Source organism: Cydia splendana, chromosome 17 (genome assembly GCF_910591565.1).
Source record: "Cydia splendana chromosome 17, ilCydSple1.2, whole genome shotgun sequence".
NCBI classification, from domain to species: Eukaryota; Metazoa; Arthropoda; class Insecta; order Lepidoptera; family Tortricidae; genus Cydia; species Cydia splendana.
The window spans coordinates 12,847,362-12,873,147 of record NC_085976.1 but is presented as its reverse complement, the minus strand read 5'-3'; the positions used below and the strand labels follow the sequence as shown (position 1 = coordinate 12,873,147).

At 40.5% G+C, this 25,786-nt stretch overlaps 1 protein-coding gene across 1 annotated transcript in view; it reads left to right on the top strand.

Moving 5' to 3' along the window:
* LOC134799015 (probable phospholipid-transporting ATPase IM) overlaps window positions 1-25,786 on the top strand; it is a 56,698-nt gene that overhangs the window by 19,133 nt on the left and 11,779 nt on the right. The window contains exons 4-13 of the mRNA XM_063771438.1: window positions 7,184-7,389; window positions 11,504-11,634; window positions 14,239-14,438; window positions 17,365-17,583; window positions 18,131-18,239; window positions 19,524-19,663; window positions 21,174-21,302; window positions 23,594-23,773; window positions 24,813-24,923; window positions 25,349-25,522. Of these exons, the coding sequence (XP_063627508.1) occupies window positions 7,184-7,389; window positions 11,504-11,634; window positions 14,239-14,438; window positions 17,365-17,583; window positions 18,131-18,239; window positions 19,524-19,663; window positions 21,174-21,302; window positions 23,594-23,773; window positions 24,813-24,923; window positions 25,349-25,522 (1,599 nt within the window). The remainder of the gene's footprint in view (window positions 1-7,183; window positions 7,390-11,503; window positions 11,635-14,238; window positions 14,439-17,364; window positions 17,584-18,130; window positions 18,240-19,523; window positions 19,664-21,173; window positions 21,303-23,593; window positions 23,774-24,812; window positions 24,924-25,348; window positions 25,523-25,786) is intronic.

Below are 25,786 nucleotides of genomic sequence, written 5' to 3'. Positions count from 1 at the left end.
AGTCAATCGACTGTTGCAATGTGCGGTGGAAACTACCTACTGCATGAAGAGAACTCCATTGTATTGTGTTGCATAGTTACTAGTTACCAAGGACGATACGTTATCCTTAGGCGGGTTTCACTTGGCTCAACATTTATATTAAACGTCTCTTAAAATTTTAATAATAAAGGAAAACTCTAACATTAACCCTTTTCGACACGAGTCTAGGAAAAGATTCGAAAAACATATTACAATATACTCGAAATGGTGGTTTTAGTAATTCATGGAATAGTTTTATAAGAGATCTAAGAGAATTCAAGAATAGCTTTAATAGTTGTGGGTTACTATGTGAGCCGCAGGCAAAGGCAAGTCGTAGCAGCGCATCGGCACACCCTTCTCGGCATTACAATGGGGAATAGAGCAAAGCCTTTCTTGCATATGTATGTTTTTTATGTCAGATAAAAGTGTAGGAGGCCGAATATAGTTTTATTTGTATAAATAAACACCACTCCCAGAAGCCAAATACTTAAATTAGAATAGATAATATTTTATTATAATATAGTAACATGGGATATGGCTATATGGCTAAGGCCACATGTGACCATAACAAATCATTATAAGTGTTGCTTCTATGTCCTCTCATTACTCAAGCTCTTAAGTCAGTGCTAATACTGCTAATGTAGTTTTTATCTGTCACTTTAATACAGTCCAACCAACCATAAGGTAGCATTAAATAGGTGGTTTCGCCTATCGTTGATCGTTAAGTTTAACTTACACCATAACTACCAGCAGATGGATATTTTATATGTGTCAGTGTCCTTTTTATAGGAGTAGGTACCATATTTTTCTGATATTTTAATAATGATAATAAAATCAACATACATGAGTTTATCACTTACAAAACTAGCAAATCAAAACAGGAAATAACCTCCAGATGGGCTCGCCTTCATTAAGAGCGCTCTTACAAGAAAAGTCGAAATAATGCAAAATTGATGATACTAGTCGACGAAATTCAGGACTTTGCGCTCATTATTAGAAACAATGAGTACTTGTTCCAGTAAAAGCGTCTTCTTATCTTTATAAATGTCGTTGTAAATATTAGAAAAAGGACTTATTAAATTAGTAATGATTTTTTTTCTGATGGTCGTTTCCGAAAAACCCCGTGAAGCACTGAATGGCGAGCTCTTATTTGGAAATGTTGAGAATTTTACTCTGCTAAACCTGGCTATTTTGTATTACTAATACCCTGTACTTTAGGCATATCAAACTATATTTTTCCTACATACCTTTGAGAAAGAGAAAATCAAAGTAAAACGAACTCGATTTTCTCTCCGAAACAAGTGTCAATTCCTACGAAAATCTACTTAATATCGAAGTCATTTTCATACTCAAGCAATCTGCAACGTTTGCTTATACTGTTGGTATACATTAGTGTTTATGAAATTCTACTATAATTTTTTGGCAATTTTTTGAAAACTACTCTATATTACCGATGACGCGCGCTGCGCCAGCTCAGTGCCGCGGCAGAGCTTGTAGAGGCAGGACGTGTGTCGGTCGGCTCCGCACATTTTCAACGGCGACGACGAGGTTTTTTATCATTGTGTGCGGCGGGCGCCGTGTAAAACGCTATACTGTGTGCGTGTAAACCGCAACGAGAGACTTTGATCCTAGCACCGTTTTTATAGTATTATAATTTATAATGGTACAGTTTAATAAACTACCGGACAGGATTAAAAATATTTGAAACGACCTGACATTCTATATGTATTTATTTGACTCAAGATAGTACTCAGGGTCTGATGATGGAGCCGGAAGGTGGGCACCGGTACCAATCAACCATGCAACTAAACCACTTTGTGTTTAGGCTCGTTTTATTCATCTCAACAAGATCTTTGACACAAGATAGTACTCAGGGTCTGATGATGGAGCCGGAAGGTGGTCACCGGTACCAATCAACCATGCAACTAAACCACTTCGTGTTTGGGCTCGTTTGATTCGGCTCAACAAGATCTTTGACTTAAGATAGTACTCAGGGTCTGATGATGGAGCCGGAAGGTGGTCACCAGTACCAATCAACAATGCAACTAAACCACTTCGTGTTTAGGCTCGTTTTATTCGTCTCAACAAGATCTTTGACTTAAGATAGTACTCAGGGTCTGATGATGGAGCCGGAAGGTGGTCACCGGTACCAATCAACCATGCAACTAAACCACTTCGTGTTTGGGCTCGTTTGATTCGTCTCAACAAGATCTTTGGCACAAGATAATACTCAGGGTCTGATGATGGAGCCGGAAGGTAGTCACCGGTACCAATCAACCATGCAACTAAACCACTTCGTGTTTAGGCTCGTTTGATTCGTCTCAACAAGATCTTTGACACAAGATAGTACTCAGGGTCTGATGATGGAGCCGGCAGGTGGTCACCGGTACCAATCAACCATGCCACTAAACCACTTCGTGTTTAGGCTCGTTTTATTCGTTTCTATAAGATCTTTGACACAAGATAGTACTCAGGGTCTGATGTTGGAGCCGGAAGGGGGTCACCGGTACCAATCAACCATGCAACTAAACCACTTCGTGTTTAGGCTCGTTTGATTCGTCTCAACAAGACCTTGGACACAAGATAGTACTCAGGATCTGATGATGGAGCTGGAAGGTGGCCACGGGTACCAGTCTACCATGTAACTGAACCACTTCGTGTTTGGGCTCGTTTGATTTGTCGCAACAAGATCTTTGACACAAGGTAGTACTGAGGGTCTGATGATGGATCCGGAAGGTGGTGACCGGTACCAATCAACCATGCAACTAAACCACTTCGTGTTTGGCTTCGTTCGATTCGTCGCAACAAGATCTTTGACACAAGTTAGTACTCAGGGTCTGATGATGGAGCTGGACTGTGGCCACGGGTACCAGTCTACCATGTAACTGAACCACTTCGTGTTTGGGCTCGTTTGATTTGTCGCAACAAGATCTTTGACACAAGGTAGTACTGAGGGTCTGATGATGGATCCGGAAGGTGGTCACCGGTACCAATCAACCATGCAACTAAACCACTTCGTGTTTGGCTTCGTTCGATTCGTCGCAACAAGATCTTTGACACAAGTTAGTACTCAGGGTCTGATGATGGAGCTGGACTGTGGCCACGGGTACCAGTCTACCATGTAACTGAACCACTTCGTGTTTGGGCTCATTTGATTCGTCGCAATAAGATGTTTGACACAAGATACTACTCAGGGTCTGATGATGGAGCTGATGATGATAGACAGGTACCCGTCGCCACCTTCGCGCTCCATCATCAGACCCTGAGTACTACCTTGTGTCAAAGATCTTGTTGAGATGAATAAAACGTGCCTAAACACGAAATGGTTTAGTTGCATGGTTGATTGGTACCGGTGACCATCTTCCGGCTCCAACATCAGACCCTGAGTACTATCTTGTGTCAAAGATCTTGTTGAAACGAATAAAACGAGCCTAAACACGAAGTGGTTTAGTTGCATGGTTGATTGGTACCGGTGACCACCTTCCAGCTCCATCATCAGACTCTGAGTATCACCTAGTGTCAAAGATCTTGTTGAGACGAATCAAACGATCCTAAACACGATGTGGTTTAGTTGCATGGTTGATTGGTAATGGTACCTTCCAGCTCCATCATCAGACCCTGAGTACTGTCTTGTGCCAAAGACCTTGTTGAGACGAATCAAACGAGCCCAAACACGAAGTTGTTTAGTTACATGATAGACTGGTACCCGTGGCCACCTTCCGGCTCCAACATCAGACCCTGAGTACTATCTTGTGTCAAAGATCTTGTTGAAACGAATAAAACGAGCCTAAACACGAAGTGGTTTAGTTGCATGGTTGATTGGTACCGGTGACCACCTTCCAGCTCCATCATCAGACTCTGAGTATCACATAGTGTCAAAGATCTTGTTGAGACGAATCAAACGATCCTAAACACGATGTGGTTTAGTTGCATGGTTGATTGGTAATGGTACCTTCCAGCTCCATCATCAGACCCTGAGTACTGTCTTGTGCCAAAGATCTTGTTGAGACGAATCAAACGAGCCCAAACACGAAGTTGTTTAGTTACATGATAGACTGGTACCCGTGGCCACCTTCCAGCTCCATCATCAGACCCTGTGTATCTTCAGTGTCAAAGATCTTGTTGAGACGAATCAAACGAGCCTAATCATGTTACTACATGGTTGATTGGTATCCGTGACCACCTTAATCATCATCAGATCCTCAGTACCAGTTCGTTTTTAAACCCTCGTTGATACAAACTTTACAACCTATAGGTACCAAATGCAATGACGAAACATGTAAATAAGCGAGTAGGTACCTATAATTTCTTTCGAGTAATATACCTTCATAAGTACAAGTATGGGGCTATTCATAAATTACGTCGTTTCAAATGGGAGGAGTGGGGGGGGGGGGGGGTCTGGACATCGGATGATGGTAACATGACGTAGGAGCAAACAGATTCATCCGAAGCTTGATTTTTGGATGATTTGAGGGGTGGGGGGGGGTCAAAAATCGTCAAAAATAGATGACGTAATTTATGAACAGCCCCTATGTACATTTGCACTGCATTTAGTATTTTCGTACTTACCAAATAACAGTTTTAGAACTTTAAAAGTTAATTACAGTTAGTGTTGTTATGGTTGATTTCAATATGCTTCGCGAAGGATCAAGAATGTTTAATCCATCATTGTAGTGCGAGTGTGGTAGAAGGGATCGGCGTACTGAGCTCGCACGGCCTGCCGCAGCGCGTAAAATACCTAAACTCGCTCAACGCCGAAATGTAATAGCGCTCTTAATAGGTATGGTCTAAACTTGGCGTGTTTTATGTTTACGTGCAGGCCGCATGAGATTTGGTTCAACATCCTGCGCGTGACGTCACACCATATTCACTAATTCAATATCAGTTAGTCATTCGCATTAGTCTAACTATCTTATAAGTCTAGCCTAGGGTGAGTCAGTAGTCAAACATCGTCAGTCAGTGAACCGTGAATATAAACATTAGCAATTTAGCACGTCAGTATTACGTTTTGTTCCGGAAATTAAATTACTTTATAACAATCGATCTCTTAGTTAGACAAAGTGCCTACCGCGAACTTTCAAAGGTCGTCTATCTCTATCATGAGATTCATGAGCAATGCAAAAGCGGAGCGGTAGATCCCTAGAGTATTACTAGTGGGCCTTAAATTTATTTTAGCTCGACTATTTGGACATGAAAATCTCGGCCGCACTATAATATAATAAAAAATAAGTTCCAGTGCCATTTTTGCCGATTTGGCCAAACGGCTGGTTGAGGTCACTGGGGAGAAAAGAGCTGGCAGCATCCTCGCTCAACGAATAAGCGTTGAGATTCAGCGAGGAAATGCTGCTATAGTAGAAGAGCCGGCCGCAAATGTTCTAACCGACTTGATACCACGATGAAATGCACAATGGTTTCCCATAAAAGTGATGCTAAGTCCGAATTCGATAGTCTGCCACGGCGGAACTTGCCGAAAGTATGAAAAAGAAGGCTACTTCCGGTGCGAAAACGGGGGCTGATTTAACCCATCTGATACCGAAATAATAGTTATGGCAGCAGTTAGAAATTTACATGTAGACACAGAAAAGCGAAGTCTGCCAGTATTTTTTTTGCCGGAAGTGCTTGGCAGACGCTCTCAGAAGGTGGCCACCGGGACCCCTAATTTAACCCATCTGATACGGTGGTATCAGATGGGTTAAATGAAACCAATTCCTGCCGGTAGGTATGAACCCTCATGTCAGGAATATATAAGTCTGCCAAGGCTTTTCCTGCCGGAACACCTTGGCAGACGAGATTATGTGAGCAAGATAACCATCGGTTACCCTCCACTAACCCATCTGATACCACCATGAAACCAATTCCAGTCGGTAGGTATGAACCCCCATTTTAGGAATATATAAGTCTGCCAAGGTTTTTCCTGCCGAAACACCTTGGCAGACAAGATTATAAGCAAGATGACCATCGGTTACCGTACTACACTAACCCATCTGATACCACGATGAAACCAATTGCAGTCGGTAGGTACCAATTCGGACTTAGCATCACTTTTATGGGAAACCATTGTGCATTTCATCTTGGTATCAAGTCAAGTCAACTACTAGTATCCTTGGCACTATGCCCCGGGGGCAGGGGCCCTCTTTAGACATAGATTTTTGGTTTTTTAAGTTTTAGTTTTGTAGGTAGTTTTAATTTTAGGTTACTTTTTATTGTAAGTTTATACTATGTAGTTTTTCATCTAATTTTTGCCAGTTGGTAGTTAATAATAATAATAAATAAGAAAAACGGCACCTATTAAATGCCAATGAAGGAAGACGTGCTTGGATTATTTTCCACAATCACAACATAACATCTGGGAACTGGATGTTTTGTAGTCTTGTGCTTTTATTTATGAAGTACATAGACCATAGATTGTTATAAATGCAGCATTATGTGGAAATCAAGTAAAGCGCTCTCAACATCGATAAGATATACGAGTATTTTATTATAAAGACCACACTATCTTTGAGTTTACTTGTGTAGTTGTGTCCCCATTTGCTAAGTGCCTGTTAGTTGTATACTTCAAACTGTCTTATAGCAACCTCTACGTATGTCACTGTATTGTCACTGAAATTACCTACAATTAGGCTTAACAGTCCTGTTGTTAGTAACTTTGTACCATACAATTCAAAAATCATTAGTACATAAGTTAGCCTTTCTTGAAGGCAGTTTTAACGTATTCCATAGCTAAGTGGTTACGTAAGTGGCTGTGAGTTATCGAGCAGATGCCCGCGGACCGCGACCTTCATACCCACCTGATTTAACCTTGTCCGAAACGGAGCTTCTGAGGTCAAAAGTCAAAAGCTTTGTCCAGAATCGCTTGGCCAATCGATACCTGTACTATAATAAGGAATTTATTAATTTGGGAATAGCTGTGATTATTTTTTCGAGCTATTAGGATGACGTTTCAATAAAAGTATGAAGTATTGAGTATGTTTTAATGTTCGATCGTTATTTCTCATTTAATTTACTCTTACCCCAGTACAATTGACGATGACAGGAATTCGCATGGCCATGGTCAGGAGGGGATATTACAAAATACCTATGGAAAGCCGCTAGCTTAGTCGAAAAATGTAACTACAGTCGAGAAAGACTTTACCGTCTTAGATATAACGTACTATTTTGTTTACAGCAACGTCACCAAAACGATTCCCAAGTGAATCACCGGCGCGCGAAGACGCTGCGCAATGGCAAGCTGGTGGAAGAGAAGTGGGCGTCTGTTCAGGTGGGAGACGTCATCCGGTTGGAGAACGACCAGTTCGTGGCCGCCGACATCCTGCTGCTCAGCAGCTCGGAGCCCAATGGGCTCTGCTACATTGAGACTGCTGAGTTGGATGGGTAAGTGTTCATATTAACAAATTCATTGCCACTAAGTGCTACGGGTTACGCTCGTAGCGCGTAGCCACGGTTTCGCCGTATGTAGCGTGTAGTCGCTACGAACAGTATACCCGACAGTCGGGTTCTTGGTCCTGAATGTGTAATGGCTCCTCTACACAATGGGCCAGCGCCGGCCACTCCAAGGGACGCATTGATGCGTTAGAGAGAGCAAGTGATATTGCTATCTCATTGTACCGCATGGCTGCGTCCCTTGGAGTGGCCGGCGCTGGCCCATCGTGTAGAGGAGCCATTAAGGTCAGAGCACATCGGCTGCGCGTGCGTAGACAATTAGACATATATGTGCGCTAAAATGTTGGAGCCCGCACACGTCACGCAAGCGGTGTGTCGTCTCTCATAAGGATCTGTGTATTACAATAACGCGGACGCATCCGGTGTGCTCAGCCCAACATTTTCTTATACTTAACGGGCTATAATAAATGAGTCTCAAATTTTGTATCAGTTACACTTAATCCGTGTGACTTCTACATACGATGCGCCAGGCAACCACGCGTAGATGCCGTTTTTATGTTACCGTCTTTTCAAGCTAGTTACGTTTTTTACTGTAATTTGCATTTATTCTTAGTTCCGTATTGTCCATATCATTGTACTCAAACTTGACAAGTTAAGCAAAAAAATAATAGATGACCTTTAAGTCTAACAGATAAAAACTTTATGTAGGTGGGTAGCGTATTATGTTTAAAAATAAACTCTGTGTTATTCCTCTCTCTATTAGCTAGCATATTATATTTTTAACTGTAACTTAAAGTTACGCAAAAAGGATAAACTTCAAATTTCCTTGTAGATAACCGTTCGTTGAACATGTTAATTAACTTCCTTTTGCGTAGTTTTTTACGACTTAATTAGCGTGAGCTGAACTTATGCGGGCAGCTTACATCTAACATTAATGTTTTTACCTACCGAAAAAAATAGGCAGGAGTTCCATGGAACAGTAGGACCAACACGAATAAAAACGCGCCATGAGACCCTGTACAGTCACCTGCAATAATATGTTACTCTTCGGAGGCCGCAAAAATATGTAACACGCTCTTATGGCTCTACATATAAGATCGAGTCAGATATTTTTGCGGCCATCGTTGTGTATCATATTATTGCAGGTGACTGTACATTGTACAATGTATGTTTTAGAGAGGTTTGGCGTTAAGTTGCTTACAGTGACTAACAGTAACATTTATGGTTGGGCTGTGGTTTTAAATGGCAAATGACTGTTCACAGTTCACTTTGCATTACGGAATATTTTCGTCACCATTTACACCTTAATCCCGAGGCAACGCGAGGCAAATTATTAACACAGGTAAAACGTATGCAAAACTATAATCAGACTCAGGACTTTTATTGTGAAACCTTTTCGGAGTCAGCTAAAATAATATGTAAAGACGATTAAAACGAATTGATTAGTTTCGGTGGAAGACACTACACAAAGTAAGTAATTAAGTGAGTAATAAACACCCTATTGTACAAAAAAAAGGATTGGTTATAGCAGATAATACAATGGTGTCGTATAAAGGCGAACTTATCCCTATTAGGGATCTCTTCCAGTTAACCTACAAAAATGATGAGAAATATACGTTGACTGAATTTAAGAATCAAATCATAACCCGGGTAGGGTTATGATTATAATTATTATTCGGGAAGAGAGTCAAGATTAATTTTTAAGCTGAAACTAAACTGAACTCAACCAGTTTTATACGACATTTTATTTTAAATTTCTAAGGGCCAGTTGCACCAACCACATTTGACAAACTGATCAACGTCAGCCGGCGCACCCCGGCGCTTTGCCGCCACTGCCGCCCCTGGGGGTTGGCGCCCCGGGCCATGGCCCGGATGGCCCTAGGGTAAATAGGTTCCTGGTCAAACGTGGTTCGCGGAAGGCCTTCTGGATAGGAGTGCAACCGCTCTCGGGGAATCCCGTCTGTACAGCGTTTAGCGTTAAATACAATATAGGTGTCGTATTAGTTGCGACATGTTAACGACTACTTTGTGCACAAGTGATAAATCGCATACACCAACAGTGTTCGTTCATTACGTACACGCAATGCATTGTACTTTATTGGTATAGTTGGTACTACTGATAACGTGACAATCCTCTTTTTTCCTCCTTTTTAGGGTTCCGTACCCGAAGGGTAAAAACGGGACCCTATTTTACCAAGACTCCGCTGTCCGTCTGTCTGTCACCAGGCTGTATCTCATGAGATGATGTTCATGAACCGTGATAGCTAATTAGCTAGGCAGTTGAAATTTTCACAGATCTGATGATGTATTTCTGTTGCCGCTATAACAACAAATACTAAAAAGTACGTTAGTTGAGGGTAGGTGAAAACATTACACGATCAAATAATGTAGGTTAAAGTCAGGTAGTACATGCAGTGACTGATCCAGGCGGTTTTCTAATTGGTCGGTTAACCAATAAAGTTATATCTAACTACCCGAAAATTTACAAATTGTTTGTTTACTTTAATTAAATACCTAAAAAGATACAGACTATAGTACCTACTATACTAGGTATCTACACGTTTTTTGTTCTCGTGCAATTCAATTTAGCGTGATTATTATTACTATTAGTACTAATACTTAATCCTTATTCTTTGTTAAATATTTATTTTTCCTGTTTCAACGCTTCACTTACGGCAAGCCATTGCGTGACCACCGCCAATCCGTAATCTTGTATACTTTGTGGCGGCTAGAGATTTCCCCTACTCGCGTAATATGCTTTCAGCTTGATTACTTGTATATTACCATGTGACAGGTATTAGCACTCTGAGCTTTTACATAATTACTAATTACTATATAAATAAAAATATCTGGGAGACAGAGCTTTGCTCGGAAAACGTATAAAAACTCAAGGATAGGTTAGGTTACTCAAAAAATGCGCGTTTTCCCAGAGATAACACCTAGATAGATCGATTTTTCGCTCCGAAAATCCCCATATAGCAAATTTCATCGAAATCGTTAGAGCAGTTTCCGAGATCCCCGAAATATATAAATAAATAAATATACAAGAATTGCTCGTTTAAATGTATAAGATAATTATAATGGAGTAGACATACGTAGTTGACGATTGTATACCGTGGAGCGGTTATGACAGTTACGACACCATTCGTTTTGTGTCTGGATTTCAAACATGAGCTTTTGACAAGTTACTATAAAGTTGCTCAATATTGTCTTCCATCATGCCAAACGTTACATGGCATAACAAAACATTGATTCTCTAGTTTCCATACCAAACAACTGTCTATAGTTATCTAATTTCCAATAATATATGTTTGAAAGGTGACCATTATTAGGAATTAGATGTAGACTGCTCATAGGTGGAGAATATATAATCACTATATTTTCAAGCCTAGAATTTATACAAAATGTACGGCAGGTGTGCAGTATAACGCCACCTAGTTGAGGTAATAAAACCACTTCGATATATTTGTCACTGTGTAATACACTTCAGTTTATTTCAGGTCTATAGAGGGCTAGATTTACTAATACCTAAGGATGAATGTCATGACCTCTATCCGTTGAATGCATTGACACTATAGCGCCAAGTGGTGGTAATAACAACTACTCCAATCAAATAATTACTAATTACCACCGATTATGACGATACTTAGTATCGTCTAGTCTAGGTGTATAATTTCTACTAAAGAAACCCGGTTTGGGTATTTTATATTCTAGAATTGATTAAATAATCAAGTAATTAATACCTTTGAGCATTTATAATACCGTAATGACCTAATGACGATACTAGGTATGTTATTTGAACGAAAGAAACCCTACGGTTCATAGTATATTCTAGAATTTATTAAATACCATTAGGTCATATGAATCAATTTATTTGATAAATAAGTTAAAAATCGAATAAAAGTTAGCCATGAAATTGTATGACCAGATTTTGTTACGCAATGACAATGAACTAAATTGTAGGCGATTAAAAGTTCAACTTATTTTTTATTTACGTTGATGATAAATTATTAATCCCTTATGCGATCGTTACAATCGCTTTTTGACTGTAAACTTCGATGATGGCCCGATTCGAGTGTATATTTAAACTTTTGTTTTGTTACAGGGAGACGAATTTAAAATGTCGGCAGTGCCTTTTGGAGACGGCCGCGATGGGCCAGGACGACGCACAACTGGGCGCCTTCGACGGCGAGATCGTCTGCGAGACACCCAACAATCTACTTAATAAGTTTGATGGTAAGATAGACGCTAAGGGCGTGGGCACTGGGCGTGGGTGATCATTTCCTGCCTTGTGTTGGCGGTCGCGATCGGCCAAGATTTCAACCGGGCGCCTTCCACGGCACGACACCCAACAATCTACTTAATAAGTTTTTAGGTAGGATATATAAACGCTAAGGAGACACTGGGTGGTCATTTCTTGCCCTGTGGAGACAGCCGCGTTGGGCCAAGACGACAACGGCGCCTTCGACGGCGAGGAACCAAACCAAACAATCTACTTGACAAGTTTTAAGGGTAGAATATAAGAAGAAGGGACACTGAGTGACCATTTCTTGCCATATAGAGACGATACGATGGGCCAAGACTTTTGGGCGCCATCGACGGCTAGACACCAGACAATCTAGTTAATAAGTTGAAGGTAGGCTCGCTGTTAGGGGCGCCCATTGAGAAAATTAACTACCAAGAATACTAGCAAAAAAGAGAAAACAAATAAGTGTACTGTGTACATACCTACAAATTATTGGTTATATGTATAAATATTTAATTTTTTAAACAGTTGAATAGAGGATTACGATTATTACGAAATGCTGTTTTGGGGCTTCTTTTACCTGGATAAAACCAGTTCAAACGGTAGTTGTCCCTATGGAAGTTGTGGTTTACAAACAAGCATATTAGGAACATTTTAGGAACCCAAAGACCTTTTAACTGACCGTCAGTCGTAAATCACCTAAAACAAATATTGACCAAGTACTCAACTTCCCGCGCATGACGCCACGAAGTCCTAAAACTACGCTTACGTAACCGACTCAAATATTCACACTTACATCATAGGCATTATAAAGGTTTTTCTCGGCCTATTAGCCGTAGGTCGATTTCTGCCAATTCCTAAAGATTTAAGAACTTTAGTTCCTATAAACGACTTACGTCTTTTAGGTTCTGGAACTAGATCAGATTGAGTATAAAGATGTCTCATTCGACCCCAAATAACAAGGTGCAAGGTATTCATTAGTTTGATTGAACTACATGTTGGAGCGCCCTCTTGAGGCGTGTGCGGCTCGGTGGGCCAGTTACCTATTTTTGTAAACCACTTCGCAAATTGTGTTAATTAAATGCGAGTCATTTTTATCGGTAGTAAAGTACGAGCTTGCGTGCTGTTGAACAGGGATGATGAGAATGATAACATAAGTATGTTGAATTCTATGATGGTAAGTATCTAGTTAAATGGACCGTAACCGAATGATAGTCCTCAGACGTAAGTGCAAATTTCATAAATTTTAGTTTCTATGCGAGTTATTTAGATTAAATGATCATGCGGATACGGGATTGCATTACTAGTAGATATAGGGATAGCTTTTAAGAATTAACTATCAGCGAAGTGCGGGGATTTCTCCGCTTACAGTTTTAAGCAATAACCTTGCGCAATGGTATGGATTAACTTTGGTGCGCCAGTTTTCATACTATGTATGCAATGCTATTATTGCTAATAACGAATGTGTGTGAGCTACAGGCTCCGGGAGGGTCCTACAATCGCGCCCGTAACCGATAGACGTTCACACTACGACACACCGACTGTGAGAGTAATGTGAACATTGTGAACGAATCCTAAAATAAATATTCATGGTATCAACCCATGTTGATTTCAGTCCGTTCACCCGCATTCGAAACAGTACATATTTGCGAAACGGCGGGAAGAGCGCTATTCGCGGATGTCGTAACGACTGACGATGTTGGGTAATGTAATAGCACATACGCCGATAATACATGCTGGCTCAAACGTGCCGCTGCCGACTATTGTGATGTGTGCAGTTACGACTATAACTAGCTCTGGTCTATAATTGAAATTTAACTTAACTGCATCGGACTACATATTAGTTCTTTACAAAAGGACATTTGATTTAACTCTTTGCCCTCGCAGGCATCTTTATCGCACCAACATGTAAAGTTAATTGAACAAAATACATAGTTCTGATAGTTATTATAATTAGAACCTACGTTTATAAACGAATGTGAAAAGGAATGTTAAATTATATCCAATTAAGTAAATTTTGTTTGAATAATAAATGGGTAAACTAGTTAGAAAAAAAAATCTAGTTTAAATTACTCACATGTTTTATTCAAAAGAAATTATTTTAACGACATTAAATATACTAACTACCTGATCTGATTTTAGAGGTCTTAAAGTCCCCAATCCGCATTGGGCCAGCGTGGGGACTATAGCCCAAGCCCTCTTGCGAGTGAGAGGAGGCCTGTGCCCAGCAGTGGGACGTATATAGGCTGAATTATCAAATCTTCACTGATTCCAAATCGTAAAAGTGATTAACGTTAACGCGAAGTTAAAAAATGAATTTGGAAACGGGTGCCATTCTTGTCATATGCTATGCATTATGCGAACCCTTTACAATTACTGGCGAATTCCTAGGGAGTAGGCAATTTGAGAAACCCTGCCTTAGCCTCGCGGGGGTCAACCTTTGGTATGGTAGTCAAAGGTCAACCTTTGACTACCATACCAAAGGTTGAGGTTGACCGCGAAAAAATGGAACCGCTCTGGCGATCCAGTCAGCGCTCTATTTTTACATCTCCGGTTGCATTTATGACATTTATTTAAATTGTGATTAATTCCAGGCACGCTGACTTGGCGCGAGCGAGTGTTCTCCCTGGACAACGACAAGATCCTCCTGCGGGGCTGCGTGTTGCGCAACACCTCGTGGTGCTACGGCGTGGTCGTGTTCGCCGGCAAGGACACCAAGCTCATGCAGAACTCCGGCAAGACCAAGTTCAAGCGCACCAGCATAGATAGGCTACTTAATTTTCTTATTATAGGGGTAAGTCTTGACACGGAAGAAAAGCTAACGCTGTAAAGTGAGGATCGGGTATGGTTTTCTCACAGGTTGGTTGTCACAGCAGTTATAACAGACAGCAGAATGAATCGATGAACTCATTCGTTCGTTACGTTAGTAAAACCATACCCGGTCTCCCTCACAGTCGTTAATATCGATGTATCGGGTATTCACAAATTTCATGAACACTATCGAAAATACGTTGGAATGTGCATGTTTTCATATAGATGTGCTCCACGTCCGCTCCGATATGATGCGATTGGATGAAACTGATGAAATTTGTGCCTTATGATTAGAGGAATTGAAAGATGAGGGTTGACATGAGATGAAAAGTAAGACGAGGACATGGAAATAAGGGACGAAATGAGGCAAAAAGGTCGAACGAAAATAACTAGATGATCCTCGGTATACAATTATTCAATACCTATAGTCCATCATACGAAATGGCTGATGCCCATAAAATTGTTATGAGATAAGTGCCTATGCATGTCAGGTTAAGTTTACTATATACATTTTATCAAAAATGTACGATAGCTCATGGCAACAGTGTCTGTCACACATGCTGAATAATAAAATGAACCTACCCTACACTAGTTGTGCTTGTGGCCGATAGTTCGATAGGTTCTATTCTAGGAACTGTTAAAAGTGATAAAACCATACTAAACAATTATAGGGCGAATGCCCGCTCAAATATTGTGATATGGTGCAATATCCGAGTAAAAAATAGCCCTTGCGTGATATAATGTCGTGTTTGCGCACTCTGCGCCGGTGCCGTGCCGGATATTCTAAGCATGGCTGGGTTGACGCACACATATTCTACTTCTAGTAGCAATTTTTCATTAAGCATGGCAGTATACTCTGCGTACATGGCAAACTAAATATAACACGGGTCTCTTATTTTTGACGTTGGCCGCCTCTAACACATGGTAAAATGGGAAAAAAATGTTTAAAAATCGATTTTTATTGGTAATTCCAACATATAAACTAGAACATAAAGGAAAATAATATTATGTTTCCAGTGCTATTACACTTACCTCAAATTAAATTCCACAACATTTCCGTGTTTATAAATTATTTGTTCAATTTTTTTACAGTTAAGGGGCTGTCCATAAATTACGTCATCGATTTTTGACCCCCCCTCCCCCCCCTTATAATCATCCAAAAATCATGCTTCAAATGACCCCTTTTCCTCCTACTTCATGCTACCGTCATCCGATGTCCAGACCCGCCCCCCCCTAATTTGAAATGACGTAATTTATGAATAGCCCCTAAGTATCTAAACAAATTGACATCTAATTGTAGATCCAGAATACAACTAACAAATAAGGCCGTAATTGGCAAGCTCAAGGAGAAACATTATTCACATCCGTAATAAGGATAATTAACTTGGCAAACATAAAAGTGAAATCTTTATTTCAAATCACAGTCAACGTAGCGAGTCAATGTATTGATTAAGTTATTTTAGGCCTTGCGTCATCTTCACATATTATACGGACGGTAATCTTTACGTTTAAGTAGGGATTAAACTGCTCCTTATTCCCACCGCTTTCCTACTCAAGACAAACTAAGCGCGAGCTACGGCCATATCCATCGTTTCTACGTTATGTTATTGTAATCTAAAAAAAATTGTTAAAATAAACTTTGCTCACCCCACCCTAACGTATCAATTATCATATCACTACGCTACGCCACACAGTTCCATACTATTTCCTATGGGCAGTACTGCATAGTTTAAAAATAAAGACTATTGTTTGATCACGTTATTGCAACTAGTCCTTTGATTCTTAATTAATAAACCTAACCAAAGCGATCAAATCACTTAAGATTACCCTATTACCCATAAAGGATTTCGCAACCATACTTACATTTATACTGGTTTATCTCAGGCGTTTTCTCGCCTGTAGTTAGTCCGCAATAGAAATAACGGCGAATGTAAACAAACACGTCGCGGTGTCTGGTGCTCGGTGCTCGGCTAAATGGGAATCGAACGCGATTGATGGCCTGCCACGTTACCTTTCTATTAACAAATAGACGGAATGAAGCGATTAACTCGATTACACCGGTTCCCTACTTGTTGAGTGTAAGAAAGACGCAACTTCCTACATATCATTAAAGCCTTGGCATACGGTCCTTGCCAACCTGCGGCGAGGCAGCGGTTTTGTCCCACAAAATATAAATAATTAATATGTGGGAGACGCTAGTGTGTCAAGGTCCAAAATCATTTAATGTATCGGAATAATAAATATATTTATTTCCTCATAACATATGAATAAGCTAGTATTCTTTGTACAGCATTCATTGTAATAGTTATTTACGATACAAGTGCGGAAAAGAGGAAATTCGAAACGAGTGGCGATAAATTAAAACACGACCGAAGGGAGAGAATGAAATCGACACGAGTTGCGAATTATCTATTCGCACGTGTATCGTACAACGTTATACAGTACATATGGCCCTTTAAACTTTTGACATACGCACGAAATGTGCTATTTTACGCACTAGTGCGGGAAAATAGGACCATATGTACTGTAAATATTTAAACGTATTTATAGATGATTTATTGAAATATATTTACCTTAGAAAAAGAGGGGGAGCCTTTGCCCAGCAGTGGGACACAATGGGCTCTGAATAATAAATTTATTATACATCTATATGTATATACTTAGTGGTAATTGGATGAATGCCAACCATATACATTTCAACCTACCTGTCGTGGGAGCAGTCGCAGATGTTGATGGAAGACCGACTGAATGAATGAAATTATGTCCATGCAGACATGCAGATGATGCAGAGCATATATGCCACCGTGCAGAACACTGCACGGTGGCGTGCGACGTGTGGGAGTGACTGGTGGGGCGGCACTTCCAAACATACCGTGAACGAGTGAATGAATGAACGTTTGTTATTGCAGATAGTGTTCTTCCTGCTGTCAATGTGCGTGTTCTGCACGGTGGCGTGCGGCGTGTGGGAGTGGCTGGTGGGGCGCCATTTCCAAACGTATCTGCCTTGGGACTCGCTGGTGCCCGTGGAGCCTGTGTCGGGCACCGTCGTCATCGCGTTCCTCGTCTTCTTCTCTTACGCCATCGTGATGAACACTGTTGTGCCTATATCGCTATACGTTTCCGTCGAAGTAAGTACAATTTTATTCTCATTTATTTATTTTTCTTCTTAAGTTAGGTTGTGTATAACATGAATATAAAAGTAAAATAAAAAAGCGCATAAAAACAAAAAAAAAACATATAAACACATTATAAAAAACCTAACCTAGGGTGCCGCCGGCAGCGGGGCAGGGCCCAAGCTGCCGTTGGTCAGGGCCGCAGAGTGAGGAATCGACGCACTATACGCGCCGTGTCCAAAATTACCGCCTTTTATTTATCATTATTTTTATTTAACTTTAACCCGTAACTATCAGGGCTGACATCAATCACGACAGACACATGTCACATGCTTATTGAATATTCACTAAATTGCCTCTGCCTTGATATGGGTTAATTAACACTATTATCTGCGAGGTTTAGCTTACTGTTAAAACAATGAGTAGGTATTAAAAGTGGGTATAAGTGAAAAACCTTTTATGCTTTTCAAACATACATTTTGTCTGTATGAAATTAACAGTAACCGTAAGACACTACTCTAAGATTATGAATATATTAACAAGTACGACTATCCCGTTGCAGGTAATAAGATTTGCGCAGAGTTTCCTCATCAACTGGGACGAGAAGATGTACTACGATAAGACCGGGACGGCCGCCAAGGCGCGGACGACCACGCTCAACGAGGAGCTCGGTAAGTTACTCTTTATTAATTTGAACTTGAGATTTGAAGGTGACCGAGCTAATAATGCGTCTTGAAGGAGAAAATTGAGAAAAAGGCTCTGTCATACATGGGCTCATACGCACTAGCAAAGGTAAAGCAGCGGTTGTAAACTTGTAACTCACGGTTCAACGGTTTAACACATCGTTTGCGGCGCGTCATCGTGAATTTTGTCGCAATGCATTAGGGTGTTTCATTTTTCCGAATTTTCGATTTTCATCTGACTTTGCTCGAATTCTTGTTCTAACTGATAAAATAATATTATACGTTAAAAAAAATTAAAATCGGTCAACCTTTAGAGGTTGCACAACATCAACAAAGATTTTTCAAATAACCAATGACTCTACATCGGAGGGTAGAAAATGGTTTAAGCGGATACCATCCAAGCGGAGAGTAGTGTGATACTGAACCTTCTACATATAAATAAATTTTAAAATTAGTAGTAAACTTGGATTTTGGTTACTCGATAAATGTTCTAATTAAGATTTTTCAGTTTTTCCACCTGTTTCCAAAGGAAAAGTGCTTTTATCGTGTTTTAGACGCAAAATTCAGTTTTCTCATTCGATTTTAGTATCAGTTCATTATATTTTGTCATTTTAGAACATAGTTCATTTTCATGCAATGTATGGGGTTCTTACTCTACCTTTTCAACTTGTGCAACCTCTAAACGTTATTCGATTCTTTCGAAAATTGAAATAGATAGTTTTTAGTGTAGGGAGACTCCATTGGTGAGCAAAGTCAGAAAAAATATTACAACTTTTTTTTCTCCATACAAAAGTGAATCACCCTACAATGCATGAAGGTCGATATTGGCCTGTAGCCGCGCCCGTCATTTGATGTCTTTGGAGGTCGAATGGTTCAGGCGGTTGTATGCTCACATCACGTCAGCAATATGGGTCGCAGGAACCCTTTTAATCGTCGCTATTGGAAATATTTGCGGTTCATTGCGTACGACGTACAACGAGATTGCTTTGCTTAGTTAACCTTTTGAACGCCAAAGACGGCGATTGACTTCAACGCAAAATCGTGACAACGACGCCAAAGACGGCATTTGACGTCGATCGTTTTTTGATGAAAATCTACTGAAAAACACCCCACTTTTAGGTTGGCATTCACAAAACTTAATTTTACCCCCGCGGTGTCAGTGGCATGGCAAATGGATGCGCCGTTTGGCGTTCAAAAGGTTAAAAAGAAGAGGACCTAACGTTACTTTGAAAAAGCAACCACGAAGATTGCAAACTACATATTTTATTTTAGGTCAAATCCAATACATATTCTCGGACAAAACGGGCACGTTGACGCAGAACATAATGACGTTCAACAAGTGCTCGATCGCGGGCGTGTGCTACGGCGACGTGGTAGACGAGCACACGGGCGAGGCCATCGAGCTCAACGAGGTATTTACATCACTATACTACTCTCTTACTATGTTATCCTAGCGAAGAACGCACTACTTGAAAACGCACTCGTAAATCTGTATACGAATTTACCTTATACTACCTGTGACAAGACACACAAAGGGGAGCATCATCGTAGGCGTGACTTTGACAGCTGCATTAGGTAACGCCGTAGGATGATTTTAGTTTAGTGATGACTGGATTGTCAAATGGTTGGCAACCTAGTTACCGCTAAATGTCCGACGATATGCAGCGATATCTAGTTCAGACGACGAAATTATGCCTACGAATATTTCTCCAGTTTGTTACCTACAGTCACGTTTTAATAGGAGCCTTTAATCAGGTAGCGTAAAACCCGCCTTAACGCGGTTTGCGTCATGCGATAGTTCTACCTGAATATGAACTTTCATCGTACCCGAAACAAGTAGCCTACAGTGACGTTTTACATAAGTTTAACGATGGAATGTAGCTATATTTTTTTAGTCATGTAACTTACAAAGTTTATAATTATATGTATTTACGACTGCGTTTTGAAAGTTTTGCATTTTTCATTATAAGGATTGTAAACATTTTTTTTTTCTCTCAATAAGACTGTAGTCAAGCACATAGATCATTCTAGACATCACGAGCATGTAGGCATTCATATATTGACTGCGCTGCAACTGCACAGCGCACCTAGCGATCATAATTTTGTTTTGCATGGAGTTGGTTTCATAAAGTTTGAATTTTTCGAGTGAAGATTGTGAATTGATATGTTTTGTCCCCGTCTAGCTTTGGGGTGTATCGTCTGAACCGTAACCTTTAATGTTGAGTTTACTTTTGTTTTGTTTACCAGTTTGTGCATGTTTATTGCACAGGTATTGTATAATTTGTGTTTATTGATACTCGCATCCTCGGATGCGTAACATCACATAATGTTGTTTACACTACCGTTTGCCACCCACCGGTCACAATTTCTCACACCTATTGCATGTACACACAATGCAGTTTGGTTTAGTAGCTTTATTTGCAATTATTATAAGTTATTTAAGGCTGTAAAACCGCCTATACAGGTTCCTGAGGATATTTTATTACTATATTTTTAAGCGCCAAATTTTTGCTCTCCCGCGACATTATTTTCTTTCCACATCGATGCCTCGCGCTTTTTACTGGCTGAGATCATGACATCCATTTTTATTGAAAAGATGCGTACTACTTAGGATAAGCCAAGCGGCAGGCACTCAGAGCATAGAATACTGCATAATAGATGGGATGGCATAAATGGTCGTGCCACAAACATAATTTAAATACAGATATGTATCAATACCTAAGTCGAGGCGATAAAATTAAATGTGTTCGATGCAAATCTAGTAATGTGTGTAAATTCTTCATCCTAAATATAACGTATATTATGAAAAATATGCAAGCTGTACTAGAAAGCGTGTTCCAGGAATATTTAGGGCACCATATTATAAGTAGGTAGGATATTGTACAAGTACCAGGGTGGCATAAATAGTGAGATGTTGGGCAGCGCGGCGGGTCGCGGCCGGGGCCGGGCTCGGCGTCGCGCGCGCGGCTGCTGGAGCAGGAGCACGAGCAGGGCCGCAGCACGCCCGGCGCGCGCCGCCCCACGGACGCCCAAGCCCAAGCCCATCCGCATGTACGCGCACACACACCATACAGTACACCACACATACGAGTATACCTACACAAACATCTCACACTCTGCGTCTAAAGAGACTCGACAGATTCAATCTTTGTTTTACTTGAGATCTAATGGAGTTTACACAATACGGCACCTTGTACGCCACGCTTATTATATATAATGCGCCATCGTAAACCTTATTAAAATGCATGAAGTTCTATATTGCATTGTAACCGTCTGTAGGCATCTTTGGCAGCCAAAGGATTAAAAATATATACAAATAAACCAGACGTCAATATAGTAATATATTTAAATATATAGTAGAGTTTGACGTCGTGAATCAAATACATTTTTAGTTTTTCTTGGTCCATTTTGAATTGAGATGCTTCTCACAGAATCAGAAAAGAAATATAATTATACAAAGAAAGGAACTGTCGAATCTCGTTAGCCGCAGTATTGCAATATATTCAGAGTCACGTGTGTAGTCTCAATTGATCCTGCTTTGAATGCTCGTCCTAATCATTAAAGCTTGTACGATTGCATGCATGCCGGTAATAAATTCATAGCGAATGACACGCGTAAAAGCTAGATATGTCGTCGGATAATGTATTCTCGATTTAATTTATTTTAGATTGAATCAGCGAAAGAATTGACTCTGACATTTCGGTACACGTGACGACATACAAAAACATACATATTATACATGCTCAAATACCCAAGAGAAATCCTAAATTAATAATATTGCAAGGATCGTATTGGATATTTGAGCAAGAATCCTAATGGATGCAATGATCCTATTGGATGTTGGATTCGTAACCTCGTTCTTATAACCACAGCACATCTCGAAGTAGTTCGACGCTCTTTTATTTCTTTACTGGAATGGAATGGTTATAGGCTAACACGTCTATTACTTTGTGTTCCTTGAATTTCTCTTTCGATAACATGCATCTTCGTTATCATCTAAGTAAGTTTGAAAATCACAACAAAATCCTTACAACACGTAACAAACTATTTGAGGGCTAGTATCTTCTACAAACTGAATAAACTTAACCCAGCTTACTGTACCTGTTGGTGAATGTGTAAATAACGTTTTTGTTTGTGTTGCATGCGCTTTGCATTTTGTTGTTCTTGTAGAAAGCTTCTCTAATGTACAATTTAATCTGTGTTTGTTTGATAAAATCGCGCCGAACATCTAGTCCCGTCTGAAGTTGGTTCGCGCAGGTGTTGGTACTGCTTATATGTATGTATGTTACTAGTGCGCGTTGAATCGTACTTATATTCAGAGCGGACTAGATGATTAGCGCGATCTGTTGTAAAGCCTGCTTCACACCCATTACGCCGGGTCGCTGAACTGGCGCTCGTGCCTGAACTTTGATATTGGGGATTATTGCAACGCCGCTCGCTCCGCGGCGCCGAGGTAATGGGTAAACAAATTTGCTCTAAACGTCCCCGAGATCGATGGCTCAACCTTATTACTTTAAACGATGGTTTGATTGTAAATGCATTCACATGCATAGCATTAAATCGGTGGCGGGGACGTAAATCTATCGAACGATCGTATCTGAGGTTGGCAAATAGTTGGATATGTTACGATGTATTTATCTATTAATCCTGTTTTAGGAGTACTTTAGTTCGCCTAACACAGTTTACATGGTTCTCGTTATTTATATTTACTTATTATATTTTCTCAAAATTAATTCTAATTTAATAATGTAAATATTTTCGAAGTCTTCATACATACAAAAAAAACCGGGCAAGTGCGAGTCGGACTCGCGCACGAAGGGTTCCGTACCATAATGCAAAAAAAACGGCAAAAAAAAACGGTCACCCATCCAAGTACTGACCCCGCCCGACGTTGCTTAACTTCGGTCAAAAATCACGTTTGTTGTATGGGAGCCCCACTTAAATCTTTATTTTATTCTGTTTTAGTATTTGTTGTTATAGCGGCAACAGAAATACATCATCTGTGAAAATTTCAACTGTCTAGCTATCACGGTTCGTGAGATACAGCCTGGTGACAGACAGACGGACGGACGGACGGACGGACAGCGGAGTCTTAGTAATAGGGTCCCGTTTTACCCTTTGGGTACGGAACCCTAAAAAGATACGATCGTGACACACCTGCCTTTTTGGATCGCATTACGGATTCAGCTAAGAAAAATATGAGCGGTCGATCATCCTTTACTTGTTGTTTTTGTATACACATTTCTGCTGAAACGTTTCAGCTATACATTCTTTCAATAAATTCGACAAGTAAAGATAAATCACCTGTATAATCAGCTTAGCAAGAACATCACATCCCACAGAGCACGCAGCCGCTGGACTTCTCGTTCAACCCCGAGTACGAGGCGGACTTCAAGTTCTTCGACGAGTCGCTGCTGCTGGCCGTGCAGCGCGGCGACCAGCACGTGCACGACTTCTTCCGACTGCTCGCGCTGTGCCACACCGTCATGCCGGACCAGAAGAACGGCCGGCTCGAGTATCAGGTACTGGCCCAGCCCGTGTCTTCGACGAGTCGCTGCTGCTGGCCGTGCAGCGCGGCGACCAGCACGTGCACGACTTCTTCCGGCTGCTCGCGCTGTGCCACACCGTCATGCAGGACCAGAAGAACGGCCGGCTCGAGTATCAGGTACTAGTCCTGCCCGTGTCTTCGACGAGTCGCTGCTGCTGGCCGAGCAGCGCGGCGACCAGCACGTGCACGACTTCTTCCGGCTGCTAGCGCTGTGCCACACCGTCATGCCGGACCAGAAGAACGGCCGGCTCGAGTATCAGGTACTAGCCCTGCCCGTGTCTTCGAGGAGTCGCTGCTGCTGGCCGTGCAGCGCAGCGATCAGCACGTGCACGACTTCTTCCGGCTGCTCGCGCTGTGCCACGCCGTCATGCCGGACCAGAAGAACGGCCGGCTCGAGTATCAGGTACTAGCCTCTGTCCGTGACTGGCATTAGCACCGCGCTCCAGTCTCCAGTACTTTCTAAACTTCATAATAGCAACAACCATTGCATTCCCTTAGGGGATGAGTTTGCCATATTTTTTGGTCCAAAATTCCTTAATACCTGAATTATAACGATCAATGAGGATGAAATATGGTCAGCTGTGGACTTTTATCGCGGACATATTTGTGACCTTTCCAAAAGGCTCCTCACTTTTTAACTCTTTCGACGCAATACATTTTAAAGTCCTCGGGACTCTAGGGCTGTATTACCTTATTCATCTTTTATCATATCCAGGAACCTGCCAATGAGATGCATTCAAGTGTGAAGAAAAGCCAAGCAGTTGACATATTTTCGGCCCCATTATCGATCTCGTTTGATTGAGTACTGATTCCCCTTCCTTATCCTCTTGACAAAAAATTAGATAAAATTATTTATTGAAATTTTTTACATTTTTTCGTTAGGTGACAACCAAAACTTACTAATTACTAGCACAAGTTAATAGCCATAATGAACCATATTGATACCTGAATAAGGTTGATTTTTGTTATGTATGTATAAATTATGAAATATTCAAGAAGCGCTTTGTTTCCAGGCGCAATCACCAGACGAGTCGGCGCTTGTATCTGCCGCTAGGAATTTTGGTTTCGTGTTCAGAGAACGCGCGCCTAATAGTATTACTATAGAAGTTATGGGTAAGACAGAGGTGAGCACTACATTTTATTTTATATAAGTACCATTGTATCGAATTAATGTTGTGTGACTGAGAGTTCATTTGGTCCCAATGATTTAAAAAAAAGTCTTAAACATAAGGTTAGCCCAGTTAAGTTAGGTACAGGTTACTCTAATTACAAATTGAATTACTTTCTATGAAAATAATTACTATATAATTATTAATTTCGGTTTGTAGGTACAGGTAAATGTATTCAAAGAAAACGGATAATAGATCATTTATGTAATTAATTTGTCAATTTGTAAATTGCCTGGCAAGGACTATTTTAAAGTTTAATATTATTGTCAAGGTGTTTCAAATATCTAACTACCAGTAATTTAGTATAATTAAGTTACATAGCTTCAACGTAATTGAATGTCCTAGTTTGATTAAAAACTAATCAATATTTTTTGTTCCAGGTGTATGAATTGTTGTGTATATTAGATTTTAATAATGTTAGGAAAAGAATGTCCGTGATATTGAGGAAGGATGGTGAAATTAGGTTATATACAAAAGGTGCTGATAACGTAATATATGAAAGGTTAAAAGGAAACCAAGACGGAGTGAAGTCGAGGACGCAGGAGCATTTAAATGTAAGTCCACTTCTATTTTAATTTGGGTTAAATCAAATTCATTGTGTTATTGTTAATAGAAGAAAATGAATACAAACAGCGAGTACTCGATCGATATACTTAACCTTTTGGACGCTAATGACAGATATATCCGCACCGCAGGTTCAACGCCAAAGACTGATTAATCGGTCACAGACCACAGAGCAACATAGACCTACGTGCATATGCATAAAGTTCAATTTCAGTTTTGACACTTCGGTGACTTGGCGTCCGCGTGACAGCTTT